This window comes from Rattus norvegicus, chromosome 15, assembly GCF_021556685.1.
Source record: "Rattus norvegicus strain SHRSP/BbbUtx chromosome 15, alternate assembly SHRSP_T2T, whole genome shotgun sequence".
Taxonomy (NCBI): domain Eukaryota; kingdom Metazoa; phylum Chordata; class Mammalia; order Rodentia; family Muridae; genus Rattus; species Rattus norvegicus.
This window is the reverse complement of record NC_141548.1, coordinates 9,115,000-9,135,270: the sequence shown is the minus strand read 5'-3', so window position 1 is coordinate 9,135,270 and position 20,271 is coordinate 9,115,000. Positions and strand designations below refer to the sequence as shown.

Here is a 20,271-nt window from a genome sequence, read left to right as displayed (position 1 = left end):
CCTGGGTCAGTCCATGTATAGTCTTTCTGTAGTGGTTTAGTCCCTGGAAGCTCTGATTGGTTTGCATTGTTGTTTTTATCAGTTTGCAAGCTCCTTCAATTCCTTCAATACTTCCTCCAATTCCACCCAAGGAGGTACTATTCTCAGTTTGGTGGTTTGCTGTTAGCAACGACCTCTGTATTGGACATGCTCTGGATGTGTTTCTTAGGAAAGATCTATATCCGGTCCCTTTCAGCATGCATTTTCTAGCTTCATCAATCTTATCTAGTTTTGGTGGCTCTCTATATATGGGCCACATGGATCAGGCTCTGAATGGCCATTCCTTGAGTCACTGCTCTAAACTTTGCTTCTATATCCCCTCCTACAGATATTTTCCCCCTCTTAAAAAGGAGTGGGAGCATCCACATTTTGGTCATCCTTCTTGAGCTTCCTGTGGTCTGTGGATTGCATGTTGAGTAATTCAAGCTTTTTGGCAAATATCCATTTAATAATGAGTGTATACCAAGTGTATTTTTCTGTGATTGAGTAGCCTCACTCAGGATGATATTTTCTAGTTCATTCCAGTTGCCTATGAATTTCATGAAGTCATTATTTTTGATAGCTCAGTAGTACTCCATTGTGTAGATATACCACATATTTTTAATCCATTCCTCTGTTGAAGGGCATCTGGGTTCTTTCCAGCTTCTGTCTATTATAAATAAGGCTGCTATGAACGTAGCGGAGCATGTGTCTTTGTTGTATGTTAGAGCATCTTTTGGGTAGATGCCCAAGAGTGGTATAGCCGGGTCCTCAGGTAGTGGAATGTCCAATTTTTGAGGAACCTCAAGCCTGATGTACAGAGTGGTTTTACCAGTCTGCAATCCCAACAATGGAGGAGTGTTCCTCTTTCTCCACATCCTCGTTAGCATCTGCTGTCACCTGAGTATTTTATCTTAGCCATTCTGACTGGTGTGAGGTAGAATCTAAGGGTTGTTTTGATTTGCATTTCCTTGATGACTAAGGATGTTGAATATTTCTTTAGGTGCTTTCTGGCCATTTGATAATCCTCAGCTGAGAATTTTTTTTCAGCTCTGTACCCCATTTTTAATAGGGTTATTTGGCTCTCTAACTTCTTGAGTTCTTTGTATATTTTGGATATTAGCCCTCTATCAGATGTAGGATTGGTAAGATCTTTTCCCAGTCTGTTGGTTGCTGTTTGGTCTTAATGACAGTGTCTTTTGCTTTACAAAAGCTTTGCAGTTTCATGAGGTCCCGTTTGCTGATTCTTGATCCTAGAGCATGAACCGTTGGTGTTCTGTTCAGGAAATTTTCCCCAGTGTCCATGTGTTCAAGACTCTTCCCCGCTTTTTCTTCTCTTAGTTTGAGTGTATCTGGTTTGATGTGGAGGTCCTTGATCCACTTGGACTTAAGATTTGTACATGATGATAAGAATGGATCGATTTGCATTCTTCTACATGCTGACCTCCAGTTGAACAAGCACCATTTGTGGAAAATGCTATCTTTCTTCCATTGGATGGTTTTAGCTCCTTTGTCATACATCAAGTGACTATGGGTGTGTGCATTCATTTCTGAGTCTTCAATTTTGTTCCAATGATCTCTCTGCCTGTCTCGTACCAATACCATACAGTTTTTATGCCTGTTCCTCTGCAACACTGCTTGAAGTCAGGGATGGTGATACCTCCAGAAGCTCTTTTATGGTTGAGTCTAGTTTTCGCTATCCTGGTTTTTTTTTTTTTTTGTTATTCTAAATGAATTTGCAAATTGCTCTTTCTATCTCTGTAAAGAATTGAGTAGGAAATTTGATGGGCATTGCATTGAATCTGTAGATTGCTTTTGGCAAAATGGCCATCTTTACTATACTAATCCTGTCAATTCATGTGTATGGAAGATCTTTCCATCTTCTGAGATCTTCCTCAATTTCTTTCTTCAGAGACTTGAAGTTCTTGTCATACACATCTTTCTCTTGCTTAGTTAAAGTCACACCAAGTTGTTTTATACAATTTGGGACTATTGTGAAGGGTGTCATTTCCTTAATTTCTTTCTCGGCCTGTTTATCCTTTGAATAGAGGAAGGCTTCTGATTTGTTTGACTTAATTTTATACCCTGACACTTTGCTGAAGTTGTTTATCAGGTTAAGTAGTTCTCTAGTGGAACTTTTGGGGTCACTTAAGTATACTCTCCTATCATCTTCAAATAGTGATATTTTGATTTCTTCCCTTCCAATTTGTATACCTTTGACCTCCTTTAGCTATCTGATTGCTCTGGCAAGGAATAAGAGTACTGTATTGAATAAGTAGGGAGAGAGTGGGCAGCCTTGTCTAGTCCCTGATTTTAGTGGGATTGCTTCAAGTTTCTCTCCATTTAGTTTGATGTCAGCTACTGGTTTGCTGTATATTGCTTTTACTATGTTTAGGTATGGGCTCAGAATTCCTGTTCTTTCCAGGACTTAAATCATGAAGGGGTGTTGAATTTTGTCAAATGCTTTCTCAGCATCTAATGAAATGATGTCATTTTTATCTTTCAGTTTGTTTATATAATTCATTACACTGATGGTTTTCCATATATTAATCTATCCCTGCATACCTGGGATGAAGCCTAGTTGATCATGATGGATGATTGTTTAGATGCGCTCTTGGATTAGGTTTGCAAGAATTTTATTGGGTATTTTGTGTCGATATACATAAGGGAAATTGGTCTGAAGTTCTCTTTCTTTGTTGGGTCTTTGTGTGGTTTAGATATAAGTGTAATGGTGGCTTCATAGAAGGAATTCGGTAACTCCATTTGTTTCAATTTTGTGGAATAGTTTGGATAGTATTGGCATGAGGTCTTCTATGAAGGTCTGATAGAATTCTGCACAAAACCCATATGGTCCTGGGCTCTTTTTTGTTGGAAGACCTTTAATGACTGCACCTATTTCGTTAGGAGTTGTGGGATTGTTAAATGGTTTATCTGTTCCTGACTTAACTTCGGTACCTGGTATCTGTCTAGGAAATCATCCATTTCCTCCAGGTTTTGAAGTTTTGATGAATATAGGCTTTTGTAGTAGGATCTGATGATCTTTTGAATTTCCTCTGATTCTGTTGTTATGTCTCCCCTTTCATTTCTGATTTTGTTAATTTGGACACACTCTCTGTGTCCTTGAGTTAGTCTGGCTAAGGGTTTATCTATCTTGTTGATTTTCTCAAAGAACCAGGTTTTGGGTCTGTTGATCCTTTCTATGGTCCTTTTTGTTTCTACTTGGTTGATTTCAGCTCTGAGTTTGATTATTTCCTGCCTTCTACTCCTCCTGGGTGTATTTGCTTCTCTTTGTTCTAGAGCTTTTAGGTGTGCTGTCAAGCTGCTGATATATGCTCTCTCCTGTTTCTTTCTGCAGGCACTCAGAGCTATGAGTTTTCCTCTTAGCACAGCTTTCATTGTGTCCCATAAGTTTGGGTATGTTGTACCTTCATTTTCATTAAATTCTAAGAAGTCTTTAATTTCTTTCTTCATTTCTTCCTTGACCAGGTTATCTTTGAGTAGAGCATTGTTCAACTTCCATGTATATGAGGGCATTCTTTCCTTATTGTTATTGAAGACCAGCTTTATCTCGTGGTGGTCTGATAGGACCTATAGGATTGTTTCTATCTTTCTGTATCTGTTGAGTCCTGTTTTATGACCGATTACATGGTCAATTTTCGAGAAAGTACCAGAGGTGGTGAGAAGAAGGTATATCCTTTTGTTTTATGATAGAATGTTATGTAAATATCTGTTAAATCCATTTGGTTCATGACTTCTCTTAGTCTGTCTATGTCTCTGTTTAATTTCTGTTTCCATGATCTGTCCATTGATGAGAGTGGGGTGTTGAAATCTCCTACTATTATTGTGTGAGGTGCAATGTGTGCTTTGAGCTTTAGTAAGGTTTCTTTTATGTACATAGGTGCCCTTGTATCTGGAGCATAAATATTTAGGATTGAGAGTTCATCTTCATTGATTTTTTCTTTGAATATGAAGTGTCATTCCTTAACTTTTTGAGGACTTCTGGTTGAAAATCAATTTTATTTGATATTAGAATGGCTACTCCAGCTTGCTTCTTCAGACTATTTGCTTGGAAAGTTGTTTTCCTGCCTTTTACTCTGAGGTAGTGTCTGTCTTTGCCTCTGAGGTGTGTTTCCTGTAGGCAGCAAAATGCTGGGTCCTCTCTACATATCCATTCTGTCAGTCTTTGTCTTTTTATTGGGAATTGAGTTCTTTGATGTTGAGAGATATTAAGAAATAATGATTATCGCTTCCTGTCATTTTCGTTGTTAGAGGTGGAATTGTGTTTGTCTCTCTTTTGGTTTCATTGCAAGGAAATTATATTCTTTCTTTCTGTATGGCGTAGTTTCTCTCCTTGTGTTAGAGTTTTCCATCTATTATCCTTTGTACGTCTGGATTTCTAGAAAGACATTGTGTAAATTTGTTTTATCATCTACTAGATCTCATATTCTTCACACTTTGTATATTAAAACACAAAGTCTGATGCTAAAATGGTTTTCTATTTTTTATGTCTATATTCATGAAGTAGAATTTAACTCTATAGATCTCATGGTGGTCCTCCTATCTTAGGTTTTTAATTTCTAGGATATTAGAAGATAGTCATCATGACCTCCTCCTATTCTCTTTTCAATGGCTGTACAATACTATAGAATCATGATTTACTTAGTCTTTTCCATTGCTGAATAATACTTAAGACAACACAGTTTAAAATGTTAAATATATGCAAAAGAATTTTGATATATTCTAAATAAAATATGGATAAGTATTCAAATTATTTTAAAAGGAAAGGTAATATTTTTATCTAAAGCTAATAGTTTTAATTAAAATAAAGCCATTACATAAGAAAGCCTATAGATTGTTCTTTTAAATATGACCCTTTCAAATATATTATTAATATTGTTCTAATGAGGTTCCCTAAGTAAGGAAATTAATCTATTCTTTTCAATATAGGGGCAATCCTGTGGATCCAAATCCTAGACCCTGAACTAGAGGCAATCAACTATCACTGAGTGTTAACATATTTTAAATAATAAGTATATAGAGAAACCCTGTATTCAGAGTGCCTGCACATCCAGGTCCATTGCCGCCCTGAAAAGTGAAAAAAATGGATGCAGCCTAGATGCCTGTCTGGCGATGAATGGTAATGAAATGTGGTACATGTAGAAAATAGAAAATTATTTTTCTGTAAGGAAAAAGCAAATTATGAAAATATCAGAGAAATGAGTGAAATTGGAAAATATTACTGTTATTAGGAGTAATACAAGCTCCAAAGTTCCAATACCTCATATTCTCTCTGATATGAGTCTCTAACTTTGATTCTTTAGTATTGTATAGGTAACATGGAGTACCAGTGCAAACTAGAAAGCAAGGAAGAAAAAGGCAAGCAATATTGCATTAAGGAAGTGTTTAGGCAGTGAGGGGCATGAGCATGTGGGGTCCAGGGTGGGGAGAATGCTTACTGGAATAAAAGAGTTGTAAAGAAACATTTGTAAAGCAAGTATGTCCAGTTGTGCAATGATGGCTTGATTGTTGTGGAGTAAACGACTGCAATCTGAATGGATTCAAAACCCACTTCATAGAAAGTAGGAGAACCAGTGTCTGTTACTATCTTCCTGGCTTGAGGTAAAAGGAAGCAGGAGGCTGGAGCATGGAGCATATACATTGGCATAGGTTGAAACTCCCTTTAAAATACCTCAGCCATCACAAAAGTCAAAAGTAGCATTGAACCTTCATCAGAGAAATCAACCCACATAATGAACTGTGGTGAATGCAGAGACATTGCTTTCTAAGATGCAGAGAATATGGGCCCACTCCTAAAGATGTCATTTATACAACCCTGTAAGGTTCAGTAGCACTGTGGAAGAGGAAGGTATGTAAAGGTTGGTAGATAGGGAGATAAACTATGAAATACCATTATCTAGACTTCATACAAATATGAAACAAGTGTCTAACCATCATTTAGCTTTCTTAGGTATGGTCCTGAAAAACTGAATAGATCTCTGAGGTGTTATAGTGATCAAGTGAGATCATGTGCACTGTGTACCTGAACCAATCACTTAGTGAAATTAATTTTCTGTATACTCTACTAGGCAGGCAACCTTCCCCGCCCCATTGGGAATTATAAATACAACTGACTAAAGTAACAAGTTGGAAATTTTAATTCTAAAGTTTCCAGAGACTTCTTAATTTGATGCCTAGTTCAATAAACATTGGGCATCTAGAAATCTTCATCTTCGTGCCTATCCCCTTCTCTAGATTTTGCAAGTGCACAAGATGGGGAGAGTGAAGCTGAAATAATGCCTGATGAGTTCGAAGAGAGACCAGAACAGGAAAAGAAGCACTCAAACTTCACCTTCTGCAGTGTGTGTAACATTCAGCTGAACTCGGCCACTCAAGCACAAATACACTACAATGGCAAATCGCACCAGAAGAGACTGAGACAACTCACTAAGGGAGTGCCGATGAGTGATGGTGGTAAGCTTCATTAAAGTGCATGCTCAAATTTGTAGCATCAGTTTTAGGTTTATGTTTGCAGATGTGAAGATGGAAGAATTGACTAGTGTCTTCTTTTGACTCAAGAGGAAATTATTAAAGATATTGATTATACATCATCTTAAGCTGAAACACTTCCCCTGTAAGAGAAGTACTATATCTATGTCTGTAATGTTTCATGACCATCAGAACATTTCTAGAATTTGAAAAATGTTAATAGGGATTTCTTGATTTTTACTTTTGATATGGATAGATTTCCACATCGATATTCTCGCATAGTATATGTTGATAGAGTTTCTTGATGTTTGTTTTGCATTCTTTTGGGACATTCAAAGCAGTGGGGTTTTGAGTCTTGAGGTGACAGGTTTGTGGTACCCTGTTGGACAGTAAAACTGTAAATACTTGGGTTAGCATATTTCTTTTCAGAGAGGTATTTCCTTCAACTAGTAAGTTATTGAAGTTTATAGTAAAATTATAATAGTCTGTTGGATCATTTGGCACTGTTATTTTAAAGTAGGTGTTGATGGTATGAAGGCACAGTTCTAAAAATAAATACTTTGGAAAACAGATATGAGGTTGTAAGGAAATAAGGAGGGTAAGGAAAAAGGATGGACTTTATGTGAGAGATACTTTGAAGAACTGAGTTATAAAAACTAAAAGGTAATTACAATTTTATTTCTGATCAGATATTTTCTGCATGGTGAATAAAACATGAAGCTTTACTGAGTATAAATAGGGCTGAATCTTAATGTGTGTAGCTACCTGATGTCGTAAAGATATACTGTCTTACAGTGTTTTGCTACTACTGAACAAGGGAACATTTAGAATACAGAAACTCCTTTAACTGTGTTGTATCCATACTTATGTGCATCTGTCTGTAAACATGCATGCATGGTCACAAGCTAGAATATTCTATTGGAATGAACTTCATATTTTTATTTCAAATGTATAACATTAAGTTTATTATTGAGGTTGTTTATGAAGAATATATGAGAAAAAACTTGTGAACAGAACTTGTAAATTGACATCTAGTAAATTCCATTAACATAGCATGGACCTAGAAATCAAATATATTTATATTGTTATAGTTATAGGTAATATACATATTCCAGTCTTAGAACTGCCTCAGAAGAATATGTTACTTAGCACCAACTTCTAGATCAACTTACCTTTTTCTCAACGACAGAATTTGATCCCAAACTACTGGTCACTCTTGCTTTGGTACTAATAAGTTTTCACCCTGTTTCTTTTCTTTTTTTTTTTCTCCACCTTTATTAACTTGGGTATTTCTTATTTACATTTCAATTGTTATTCCCTTTCTCTGTTCCCTGGCCAACATCCCCCAACCCCTCCCTCTCTCGTTCTATATGGGTGTTCCCCTCCCCATCCTCTCCCCATTATTGCCCTCCCCCCAACAATCACGTACACTGGGGATTCAGTCTTGGCACAGGACCAAGGGTTTCCCCTTCTGCTGGTGCTCTTACTAGGCTATTCATTGCTACCTATGAGGTTGGAGCCCAGGGTCAGTCCATGTATAGTCTTTGGGTAGTGGCTTAGTCCCTGGAAGCTCTGGTTGTTTGGCATTGTTGTTCATATGGGGTTTCAAGCCCCATCAAGCTCTTTCAGTCCTTTCTCTGATTCCTTCAACAGGGGTCCCGCTCTCAGTTCAGTGATTTGCTGCTGGCATTCACCTATGTATTTGCTGTATTCTGTCTGTGTCTCTCAGGAGAAATCTACACCCAGTTCCTGTTGGCCTGCACTTCTTTGCTTCATCCATCTTATCTAGTTTGGTGGCTGTATATGTACGGGCCACATGTGGGGTAGGCTCTGAATGGGTTTTCCTTCTTCCTCTGTTCTAAACTTTACCTCCCTATTCTCACCCTGTTTCTTAATCAAAGAACTGATACTTCTTTTCCATGGCCATCAGACAAGGGCTTGAGACACAGGTAGATATTCTATGTTTTCTTTTAAATAGGTTATTAGGAAACCATGGGAGATAGGTCAGTTGGAAAATACTCATTCCAATCACTAAGACCTTAGATTGAATTCCCAGGATCCACTTAAAAAGTGGGATACAATAAAAGGTGTCAGCAACTTCAGATTTGGTAAGCAAATAAAAGCATATCCCTGGAGTAATCTGACCAACTCATCTAGCCAAATAAAAGAATTTCCTGCTCAGAGAATTAACCTGTTTCCAGTGTGAGGATAGCATTTGAGGAACAAACTCTCCACCAGCCTCCGGCTTCCACACATTTGCAAACAGATATTCATACACGTGGGTATCCTGCTCCAATAATTCAGTCTTCACCTCAATCTGCATTCTCCATTAGTGTGTTCTTGCTGTTGCATAGTTTGTGGATGTTCACAATTACATCAAGACTTGTAGCCACCACAATATTTCCATTTGGAGTTATTTATTTATTTATTTATTTCCCAAATACTGCTTCCCCTCCTGACACCTCTCTTACATAGTCTCCTCTGAGATAGTGGGGTCTCCCTGGCTATCTACCAACCCTAGCACATGAAGTCATAGTCAGATTAGACTCATCCTCTTTCACTGATGCCTGATGGGGCACCCATGAAGACTGAGCTGCCAATCTGCTACTTATGTGCCTGGAATGAGGCCATCCCAGTCTCTTTATGTTCTTTGATCAGTGACTCTGATTCTGAGAGCTCCCAGGGGTCTAGGTATGTTGACTCCATTGGTCTTCCTGTGGGGTTTCCATCTACTTCAGGGTCTTTAGTCCTCTCCCCAGCTCTTCCATAAGTGTTTCTGTCCTCCATCTAATGTTTGGCTGTGGGTATCTGCATTTGTTTCAGTCTGTTAGTGGGTAGAGTCTCCCATAGAACATATATGATAGGCTCTTGCATGCAAACGTAACAGTATCATTAATAGTGTCAAGAATTGATGCTTGCCCAAAGGATGGGTATCAAGTTGAGCCAGTTACTATTTGGCATTTCCTCTGGTCTTTTTTCCATCTCTGCATTTCTTTTAGACCAAACAAATTTGGGGTCGAAAGTTTTATAGGTGGATTGCTGCGTCTATCTCTCCACTGGGAGTCCTTCCTGGCTCTTCAGATTCCACATTCCTACAGTCAGGCATCTTGGCTAAGGTTACCAGCATTGACTCTTGAGATCCTTCCCTATCCCCTGTTTCTTAGGCTTACTAGAGATTACCACCACCATCACCACCACCATCAGGACCACCACAACCCCAGAAGCTGCAGATTATTTTTCATTCTCCTGGCCCCCTAGGTCTCTCTCCCGTGTCTACCTGAACCTGATCCTGCCACTCCATTCCCTGCCCTCTGCACTCCCCCACAGTTCCCTCCCTCCATCTCCTATGACTATTTTGTTTCCCCTTCTGTGATTCAAGTATTCTTGCTTGGACCTTCTTTCTTTGTTAATTTCTTTGTGTCTGTGGGGTGTATTCCCTAAGTCTCCATTTGAGGACCAGTCTTCCTTATTAAGTCATAGCTACTGATTTTACTTCCCCATTTCTTTGTGTACAGAATTCCATTTTGTAAGGATTATAAACTACACAGCCCTTCCATGATGATATCTTTTCCTCATATTCTTTACACCTTAGTAACACATTTCATGGCCTTGTATCTTATTTTACCTTAGCATTAAGTTAACCTGCATTTATGTGAAAACTCTGGTGATTTTGTATGTTCTACATCCCTGCCACATTGGCTGCTAGGTTGTACCAGATAATGCTAAAACTTTCTCTAAGAAAAAGTGAGCCCTGTTCTTTTATATCAATTTCACAAGTGAGTTACTGTTTACAAAGTATGAAAAAATTCTGTACATTAGATAGATGCACATCTTTGATTTTCGGTATTTTTTTGGAATAAGTAAAGGGCAAACTATGAATCTGACATATCTAATAATGGTTACTCATTTATAATACAGACACCATACTAAAAAAGTGAATAATGCACATGCTTGACTACTATATCTTTTTTTAATATTTATTTTTTCTTTATTTACATTGTGTGGCCACAGAAAACTGAAGCCAGTGTTAGATCCTTTAGAGCTGGCATGACCGGTGTTTGAAGCTTCTCAGAGTAGGCACTTGGACTTAAACTTAGGACCTCTTTAAGAACAATGCATTTTCTTAGCTTAGAGGCCTGTGTGTAGCACTAGTCCTATACAGCTTTTTTTAAAATTATTAGTTCTTTGTGAGTTTCACATCTTTCACCATGTGCTAATCCCTATACCCTCTTACTCCCTTTCCACTATTGAAATCCCTCTATAAAAGGGAAAAAAAAAGATCATTGTGAAAGTTGTAGTGTGTTACACTGTGTCCCACAATATACTCTTTTCTCCATATATCTTTTTTTGTGAATGTTCACTGGAATAAATTATTGGTCTGGTATGAGAATGCTGGCTTCTGCTCCCCTATCAGTACTGTAACCTCAGGCATCCGGTTGATGCCCTGTGTCATAGAAGTCCTATGGTTTGGGATCTGTAGGTCTGGCCTCTTCACATGCTCCAGCAGTTCAAAGATGGTGTAGATGTAGGTATTGGTCAATTCAAAGACACAAATCTAGGTCTGAGAGGCATCTGATTTGGTTCACCCACCAGCTATCCCTCACACAAACCACCAGCGTGTTGCCTTCAGCCCTGTCCTAGATAGCTCATCCACTGCAGTGGCCCTCAAAGGGCAGAGCCAGCTCTTTCACTCTTATGCCCTCAGGGCCAGCTCACCCATGCCCATACCAACAGGGTCAGCTCTACTCAACTGCTCAAAAAAGGTGCAGGACCTGTTTTCTCAAGGGCTACAGCGGGCTAGGGCCTGGGCCAGTTCTCCAGGTCCACCCTCATGGCTGGCTCACCTACAACCAGCTCTACCATGCTGTCCAGGTAAAGTGTAGGAACCACTCTTCCAAGTATTCCGGACAGTGAGAAACAGGGACACTTCTCCCACTCTCATGACCCTTGTGTGAGCTTTCCTGCCGCCTATAGGTAATGAGGGACTTGAGGACAATAAAAAGCAACTTTCTTTTTGGCACTATCCCATGGTAAAGAAGTTGCAGGGCCAGCTTTTCCATACTCCTACCCTCAAGATAGCTCACCTGTGCCCTACCATTGGGGTCAACTCTACAGTGCTGTTCAGGCAAAGTGCAAGTCCCACTTCCCCAAGTGCTGCAGCCAATGAGGGGCCAGGACAGCTCTCATGTCTGCCATAGAAAAGAAGGATGAAGCTGGGATTTAGGGGAGGTCATTTTTTCTCGTCCATGATAACACATGACAGACAAGTGGCAGAGCCAGCTCTCCCACATTCACACCCTTGGAACAGGCTTACCAGAAACTCTCTCAATGAGGGCAAGTTCTACTGTGCTGCCTGGATGATGTACATTGCTTACTGTCTCAATTAGTACAGCTGGTGAGAGGCAGTAACAACAGCTCTTCTACTCTCATGCCTTCTGAGTGAGCTGGCTTATGATACCCAGATGCTCAGGAGAAAGGTGGGGGCAGTTCTGGAGAGCCCCCAGACATCCAACATGGCCCTAGCTGGCAGCCCACACCAGGGACATCTGCCTGATCTTTGGTGGTAACAGAACCAATAACCAAGATATGGCCCTCTGTAGCATCATAGGTTAGAACAACAGCATGGCCTTATGTGGCATCATGGCTACTCACATTAAATTGTTGTTCACTATCCTGGAGTCTCTACTTTTGGCTCTCTTCATTGTGAATATCCTTCTACTTCCCTTTTTCTTCTATCTCTCCATTACTACTTGTCTTAGTCAGGGTTCTCTAGAGTCATATAACTTATGGGTAGTCTCTATATAGTAAGAGAATTGGTTGATGACTTACGGTCTGTAGTCCAACTCCCTAACAATGATCATCAGCAGCTTTGAATGGAAGTCTAAGGATCTAGCAATGGCTCAGTTCCACAAGGAAGGCAGGCAGGCAACACACACACACACACACACACACACACACACACAGAGAGAGAGAGAGAGAGAGAAAGAGAGAGAGAGAGAGAGAGAGAGAGAGAGAGAGAGAGACTCTTCCTTAATCCAATGTCCTTATTTAAATTTCTAGCAAAAGGTGTATCCCAGATTAAAGGTATGTACCACCAAACCTGGAGCTCAGATTTGCTTTGTCCCAGGTGACCTTGAACTCAGAGATTTCCTTGCCTTAAGTTCCTGGGATTCATAGCCACTTTACATCAAGATCTTCATGCCAAGATCCAGGTCAGAAACTTGTATCTCTCAGCCTCAAGATCAGAATCAAAGGTGAACCCTCCAATTCTGGATTATAGTTCATTCCAGTTATAGTCAAGTAGACAACAAGGAATAGCCACTACACTCCTGTTAGTGATGCATGGTGTTTCTGCTTGTCTGGGTTATCTCAGGAATGATACCAGGAGTGCTATGTCACACCCATGCATTGTGGCACCAAGCAGAGGCCATGTCAGATGTGGTCCTCCTGTCTTGGTCTGTGCTGCAGTACTAGATCCATAGCCATCTCAAGCTACTTTCCCACCTGGGCTTCATGGCGTCAAACTGGTGGTTTTCTCAACTGGTTCCTGTGGTACCAGGTTGGTGCTTGTCTCAGTCTTGCTCCCAACCCAGGTCCTGTGATCCAAGGCAGGAGTTGTCACATTTCAACAGTCCTGTACATCATGAAGATTTCTGCCTGACTTCTATCTTCCTGTTCTTCTTTACCCCTAGAAAATCTTTCACCTTCTCCTCCATAGGAGTCCATCTAAGAAACCACAAGTAAGTCTATCTGAGCTTTAACAATTTGCACCATACGAGCACAGTTTCTTTCTCTACATTTGCTTTCTGTTTGATGTCTTCAACATCAAAAGTACAAAGGAATGAAAACTGAACTAGAGTCAATTTCTCTGGGTACTTTGTATACATCAGCTATTGAGTTCCAGTCAATGAGTGTCCAAAGTAAGTGTAATTATATCCATCTCACAAATTACAAATTGCTAGGATCAAAGGAACTGAGATTTGCCGGTTTCTTCATTCGTTTTCAGAATTGCTGGGGGAAGCATGTGCATCCTATATTTAACACATGCTGTGATCAATAGAATTAGGCTGGATTTTTGGATATTTCCATATGCTGTTGAGTTTCTGTCATCTCAGAAATTACTTAAACTTACATTATTATAGAAACCTTATGATTCCTTTAAATTTCCATCAGCATATCAACTGTGAAAAGATGTCAAGCAGAGCAGAGTCATATAAACATAAACTCTAGTATTTTCCACTACACGCTCTCTGTCACTTCAGAAATCTGCCTCTTTTTTTCCACACAAACTATTTAAGATGAGGTGAGATAAATGACAATAATGATGATAATGCTAATAATGCTAATAACAATAATAATAAAAGTTCCCAGAGGGATATCTAGAATTAAAGTTAACTGAATATGTAAAGTTTATCATTTTTCAGAATTCATTTGGGTCACAGCTCATGAAACCTACACATCTCAAAAATTATAATATAGGCACAGCTTTACAAAAGATTTTGATTTCATAATTTTGCAAATGATGATTGTTCTGATGATAAAAAGTTACATAGTCAATTCATGCTGCATTCAAATGCACAAAATTAGTTACACTTAACCAAGAATCATAAACTTGTAGCAACAGTCCCCCGATGACATAAATAAATATGAATGTGTAATATAATACATATAATTTTCTAAGTATATTCTCTATGGTGACATAATAATGCTTATACAGCTCAGCTCTTTATATATAGCCTAGAATTTAGGAATGGACAAGTAACTCATCACATAAAGACTCTCATTTTTAAGCTTGATGATCTGATTTTGATCCATGAGACTCAAATGGTTGAGAGAACCTACTCCCAAAAGTGGTCCTGAAATTGTCATGCATGTTTTCTTCTACATATAAGTACCCAACCCCAATTCAACCAAACAAATATGAAAAATATCAAAACTACTGTAAGTCATGAGTTGAAATCTCTGGATAAATGTAGATATTTTCCTCACTTAATGTCCTTATTTTTTTCTTGTAATATTGTATAATATGAAAAAAACTTTGTTAGCAGAGTATACAATACAATGTTAAAATATCAGAAAACATCTTTCATTTGTGAAAGCTTTGTGAAACACATGAAAAAATTGTAACATTTGAGATGCTTAAACTCATATGACCAATTAATTTCATTCAGCTTCCTATGCTCACCATGGGTAAGCTAGTTGTCAATACTAGTTGAAGGACTGAGCAACGTGTTGACCTATCACTGTGACTCTAATTTATTCCCCCACACACTGTCATATATAACTAATGTTATTAAGACACATTTTCTCTTTTACTCTTTGGCTTCAACTGCTATCAAATAATTCACTTTATCTACAGTATTCATCAGTCTTTTGTTGTTCACTGTTACTTTCCTTATAAATCTAGGATATGTTGACCTTTACATATTCTTTTACCATTAAATTTTCTTTCACTTAGCAAAAAAAAAAAAAAAAAAAAAAAAAAAAAAAAAAAAAAAAAACCTAAGCGCATTTTTTCATTTCTATTTTCACTGATCTATTTCCTTTCCTTTCCATTGTTACCCGAGGTGGCATTAAAGTATCAGGAAGCTTCAATTTGTAAGATTTGCTTTTCATACAATGCTGCAATGTTTGTTAGTGAAAACAACCCAGACATGGTATTTTCTAGTGCCTACAGTCCTGGATTTGTAGCACAGACCCATCATTTAAATACACATTTATCTTACTGCATAATCTTCAAGGACCCACTACTAAGTCATAGTGAATACAATCACCTGCATCAGTTTGTAATATACTACAGAGGATCACTGAGCATCATCACCCACATCGGCGTGTAACATACTGCAGAGCTAATGTGAAGAATATTCCTGTGCTCAAATTTTGCTCCATAGCCATAATGAGAAATGCTAAAATTAAATTAACCTGAAGTATAAAATAGTACATTTTTTTTCATTCTAATTCACTCCTCTCTTTTTCATCTTTGAAGCAGAGCAAATATTGATCTTGTAGCATTCAAAATTTGAGTATGTTTTGGGCTTTAGCTTTAAATTTTCTGTCCATAAATAGAAAACATGATTGTTTTCAAAATGGATAAGTTTCAGTTGATGGCTACTTGCTTCTCTTGTCCTGATACATATTGTACATTTCCAGCCACCCTAAGATGGTGTTGCAGCAACACTATTAAGGAGGAAGGGTCTAGCTCATGCCCCCCCCCCAAAAAAACAATATTATATTACTTAGAGGCAATCTTCCATTGAAGGCTGTATTCTTGAAGGAAGAGAGCTATCTGGAACTCTAAAGAGTCTTTATGTCTCCTCCCTTAAGTTGAAACTAATATCTACTTTATGTATGAAATGATTTGACACTGTTCGAAAACCTACACACTTATTCTCCCCTGATAACATCAATTCAATGGGAGTCACAGATTATTGCTGGATTCTGCAAATGTTGAAACAGAGCATTCAGACAGGCCATACTTAAACATAACTATGTACATTTCAATGGCATCCTTAGAGGGTTCAGGCTTATTTACACAATAATCTGGTCAGGTTTAATTTTCAAAAACAGTTGCTCTTCTGAAGCTAAACTTGGTTCTAATCATTTAAACACACAAGAGCACATGCACACACACACACACACACACACACACACACACACAACCATAATCTCAGATTCTTAATGATTAGCTACATGGGTGACACCTACTAGAATTTTGAAGTATTTACACTATAATTTATTAATTATCTAAGAAAAGGTTAAACATCATATTCTGTACTTTCACAGGGAAAGTGAGGTGGTATTAATAGGTTGTTCTATTCCTTAAGCAGCAGAGGCTGTGTGGTGGTTTCTAAGGTAGAAAGAACAGGACATGTGCTGAGCAGACTTAACTGAATTTAAGATTTTCTCAGCTGCTTCATTCTGTTCTCGTATTGTGAGTTTGAATTTGATTTTGTAGCATGCATGACTAAATACACATTTATACAGTACAGATTATAATTCAGTTACATTTCCCTAAATGAAATACTAAATCAATAAATGCTTAAATTCATATACTAAAGATACACATTCTGTGCATTGGAATGCTGTTCATTATAATGTTGTTTAAAGCTTCCTTGAACATGCTAGGAATATACCATAAAAAAAAAACACAACTGTTTTTAGAAAGTAGTCAGCAAAGAAAAAGAAAATGAAGCCCATCCCTGGTTCCCAAATACCAATGCTTCATCTCTGCTGCATTCTCTGGAGAAACTGCCACACCCAGCATCAGTTTCCTCAAGCCCAAGCTCAGCAGAAGATATGCAGAATGAAAATTTTCTTTATCACAAAATGCCTGGCCAGTGCAGGACATGGAAAAGAAATAGAAAGTTCTAGATTATACCTGAGCCTTCCTCACACACACACACACCCTGTCTCTGTTGCAGAAATACTTGCTCAATTCAACTGCATGAAATTGAGTCCTAAAAACTATTAAAAGTAGTTAGAGAGATACAAAAGGATAATGAAAATTAACAAGGCTCTTGTGAGAATGGGGAGTAAGGTTTTCCTTGCCAAAAGAACAATCACATAGCCTCTGACACTCCAAAGTGACTGCACTTTGGATTACAGTAGATTTTTGAAAATTATATTTATGTAGATGTATATGAGCAAATATGCATCACATATACACATGTAAATGTGCCCCAGCATATGTGTAGATATTACAAGTCAATTATCTCCTTCTATAATGTGGATCCCAGTACCAAGCACAGGTTCCAGTGTAGTGGCAAGTGGTTTTTCCTTTTGCCCCATCTCATTGATTCATGAAGTAGATTTTAAAATGCCAGTTGGTCAAGGTCATCCAAGTGAATGGAAAATGTCACTGCTTATGAACAATGTAGGCTATCGCTTTTGCTCTTACTCCCCTTTAGAGACTGAAGATAAATAAATCCCGCCCGCTGAGCACACCACACTTCAGGTTTGGGTGATTGAAGTTGTATTTAACCTGAAAGTCTCCTTCCTGCGATCTAGTTTCTATAGTGCCAGAAAGTTAAGGCCTGCCCGATTCTGACTTCAATATATATATATATATATATATATATACACACACACACACACACACACACACACACACACACACACACACATATATATATATATATATATATATATATATATATATATCCCCAAATTATATTTTCAAATACCTTGGCCATATAGCTAGGTTCCACTTTGACTCTATCATTACTAAAGATAAGTCATTTATTTTAAGCTACATTTTGCCTCTTGGCTGGTTACTTGTGTTTAGGAACCATGGATCTGTCTCCTCATATCTTTTCTGGCTCCCTTCTTCCTTTCTCTCCCAGAATTTTTTCTCTTCTCCATGTTCCACCTCTATTTCCTGCCTAAACTATAGGCCAAAGGCTTTTTAATTAACAGGTGAGACACCTGTATAGTACACAAGATGATCTCTCTGCAGCAAGCTGCCCAAGGAGGGAAGCAATCACTAGTGCTATTCAGCTGTGATGCCTCTAAACAATAACAATGACTAACATGAAAAATATTATCATATTGGCTGTAAAAAACAACTGTCTAATTGAGCATAGAATCCTCTCAATATTAGGGAAATCATGCCTGGAATTTTGCCAAGTAGTTGTGGATAATGGGATCATGTGTCTCAAAAATTGAACCTATTGCTACCACTTTACTAGACCACAGTTTCTAACTGCATTCTAAAACATGTCTCTGTATCTATAGAGAAGTGTAGATTTTACTCCTCATTAAAAAAAAAGAAGAAAAGAAAAAAGAAGCTTCTCTTTATGATAAACATAGACCATTACAGAAAACCACAAGTGGTAAAATTACAGAGGTCAGTGAATCACATGGAGCCTCACTGAGTTCATCCACAACACAAGTCCTGCAACCAAGGCTTGAGGGACACTACAGAAAAGGAAACAGAAAGATTCTGAGATACAGATGACCAGGAGAGCTGATGTGAGATAGGGTCTTCTAGAAATTACAGCTTAGCTGCATCCTGAACAATAATTGCTACCTAAACAAACCAACCCCCAAAAAAGATAATATCAGTAGCTATACTAATGCAGAAGAAAAACATCTAACAGAGTTCCATCCAAGACAGAACTGCTGAGAGAGGGAAAAATAGCCTCTTGCAGGAAGTGCTCTAACTAGTTATCAAAAAAGAAAAGAAAAAAAAATAAGTCCTAAAGTCATATACACATGAAGAATAAAACAAACTCAGCAATTTGTGTTTCTATGTTTAATCATATATGTGTGCAACAATAATAAAAAGAAGAAGCCATCTAATTTAGAGAGAAAGAGAGCGGATATTGGAGGAGGTGGAGGGAGGAAAAGAAAAGGGGGGAACGTTGCAATGATATTTTAATTAAGATAAATAGTTTTAGAAATAAAAGTTATTAGATGTTTTTAAGAGTGAGGGAAAGGGGCTGGGGATTTAGCTCAGTGGTAGAGCGCTTACCTAGGAAGTGCAAGGCCCTGGGTTCGGTCCCCAGCTCCGAAAAAAGAACCAAAAAAAAAAAAAAGAGTGAGGGAAAAATGGATTTGAGATGAAATTAAATTATTCAAGAAAGCAATATTTTAAAGATATTATTTTTATTGTTTATTAATGAAGTTATTGCTGTATATTAAAGGCTTCATGCAGGCTCCAATTTTTTATTCTTCCTGTTTGAGCCTTCAAAGTGCTTTGATCTCTTATTATGTATCCAGAATAAAGAAGTTTATTTTAATTGGATCACACAGAGATATGAATCTATATTCTTTGTACATTTTTGCATTTGAATATTAGTATTTATATCTTCAATCACTGTGGTGCTGTATAACAACCTTTAGTTGGATGTATTAAAATACTCGAGGACAGGACACATCCAATCTCAATCATTGCCCAGAGCTGGGGCTGTCTCATAGTCCTCAAACACAAAACCTGCCCACAGAGAGCTAGTATGACAGGAGCACTCTCCCTCCTAAGCCCACAGGTAGGACCTCACATTCTCTGCACTGACTATTCAAAGAGACACACACCAGGAGTACACAGGGTTTGGGAGCCTCAGGAAATCCTGGGATGGGACCCTTCTGGTCTCTATCTGTGCCCAGAGCTGGGGTTGTCCCACAGCTTCCAGACCCAAAACCTGCCCTGACACAGCTGGTCCCCTAGGAGCACTCTCACACCTGAGATCACAGGATCACAGGCCCACCAGAGTGACAAGCTCCAGACATCAGAAATAACCACGTGGCAAGAGGCAAGCACAAGAAACTACGCAACATAAACCAAGACTACTAGGCATCGTCAAAACCCGGTTCTCCCACCAAATCAAATACTGGCTATCTCAACACACGGGAAAAATCAAGAGTTGTATTTAAAATCACATCTCATGATGGTGATAGAGGGCTTTAAGAAGCACATAAATAATTCCCTTAAAGAAATAAAGGAGAACATAGGTAAATAAGTAGAATCTCTTTCAGAGGAAACACAAAAATCCCTTAAAGAATTACAGGAAAATACAACTAAACAGGTGAAGGAATTGATGAAAACAATCCAGGATCTAACATTGGAAATAGAAACAATAAAGAGATCACAAAGAGAGACAACCCTGGATATAAAAAGCCTAGGAGAGAGATAAGAAGTAATAGGGGTAAGCATCACCCACAGAAGAGATTGAGGAGAGAATCTCGAGGACAGATGATGCCATAGAAAACATTACCAAAAAAAAAAAAAAAATTCAAAAAGCAAAAGAGTTCCTAACCCAAAAACATGAA

The 20,271-nt window shown here is 38.2% G+C and overlaps 1 protein-coding gene across 4 annotated transcripts in view; it reads left to right on the top strand.

Annotated features, from left to right (window-relative positions):
- The window catches only part of LOC120097101 (uncharacterized), a 266,438-nt gene that overhangs the window by 216,689 nt on the left and 29,478 nt on the right, over window positions 1-20,271 (top strand). For 3 of the 4 annotated variants that reach the window (XR_015638206.1, XR_015638207.1, XM_087586771.1), the window contains one exon: window positions 6,271-6,489. Coding sequence is in view for 2 of the 4 variants with exons in the window: in XM_087586771.1 (XP_087442897.1) it covers window positions 6,271-6,489 (219 nt within the window). In the remaining 2 variants the exon portion in view is untranslated. Of the gene's footprint in view, window positions 1-6,270; window positions 6,560-20,271 lie in introns of those variants that run through there. The other variant, XM_087586772.1, reaches the window with a different exon arrangement.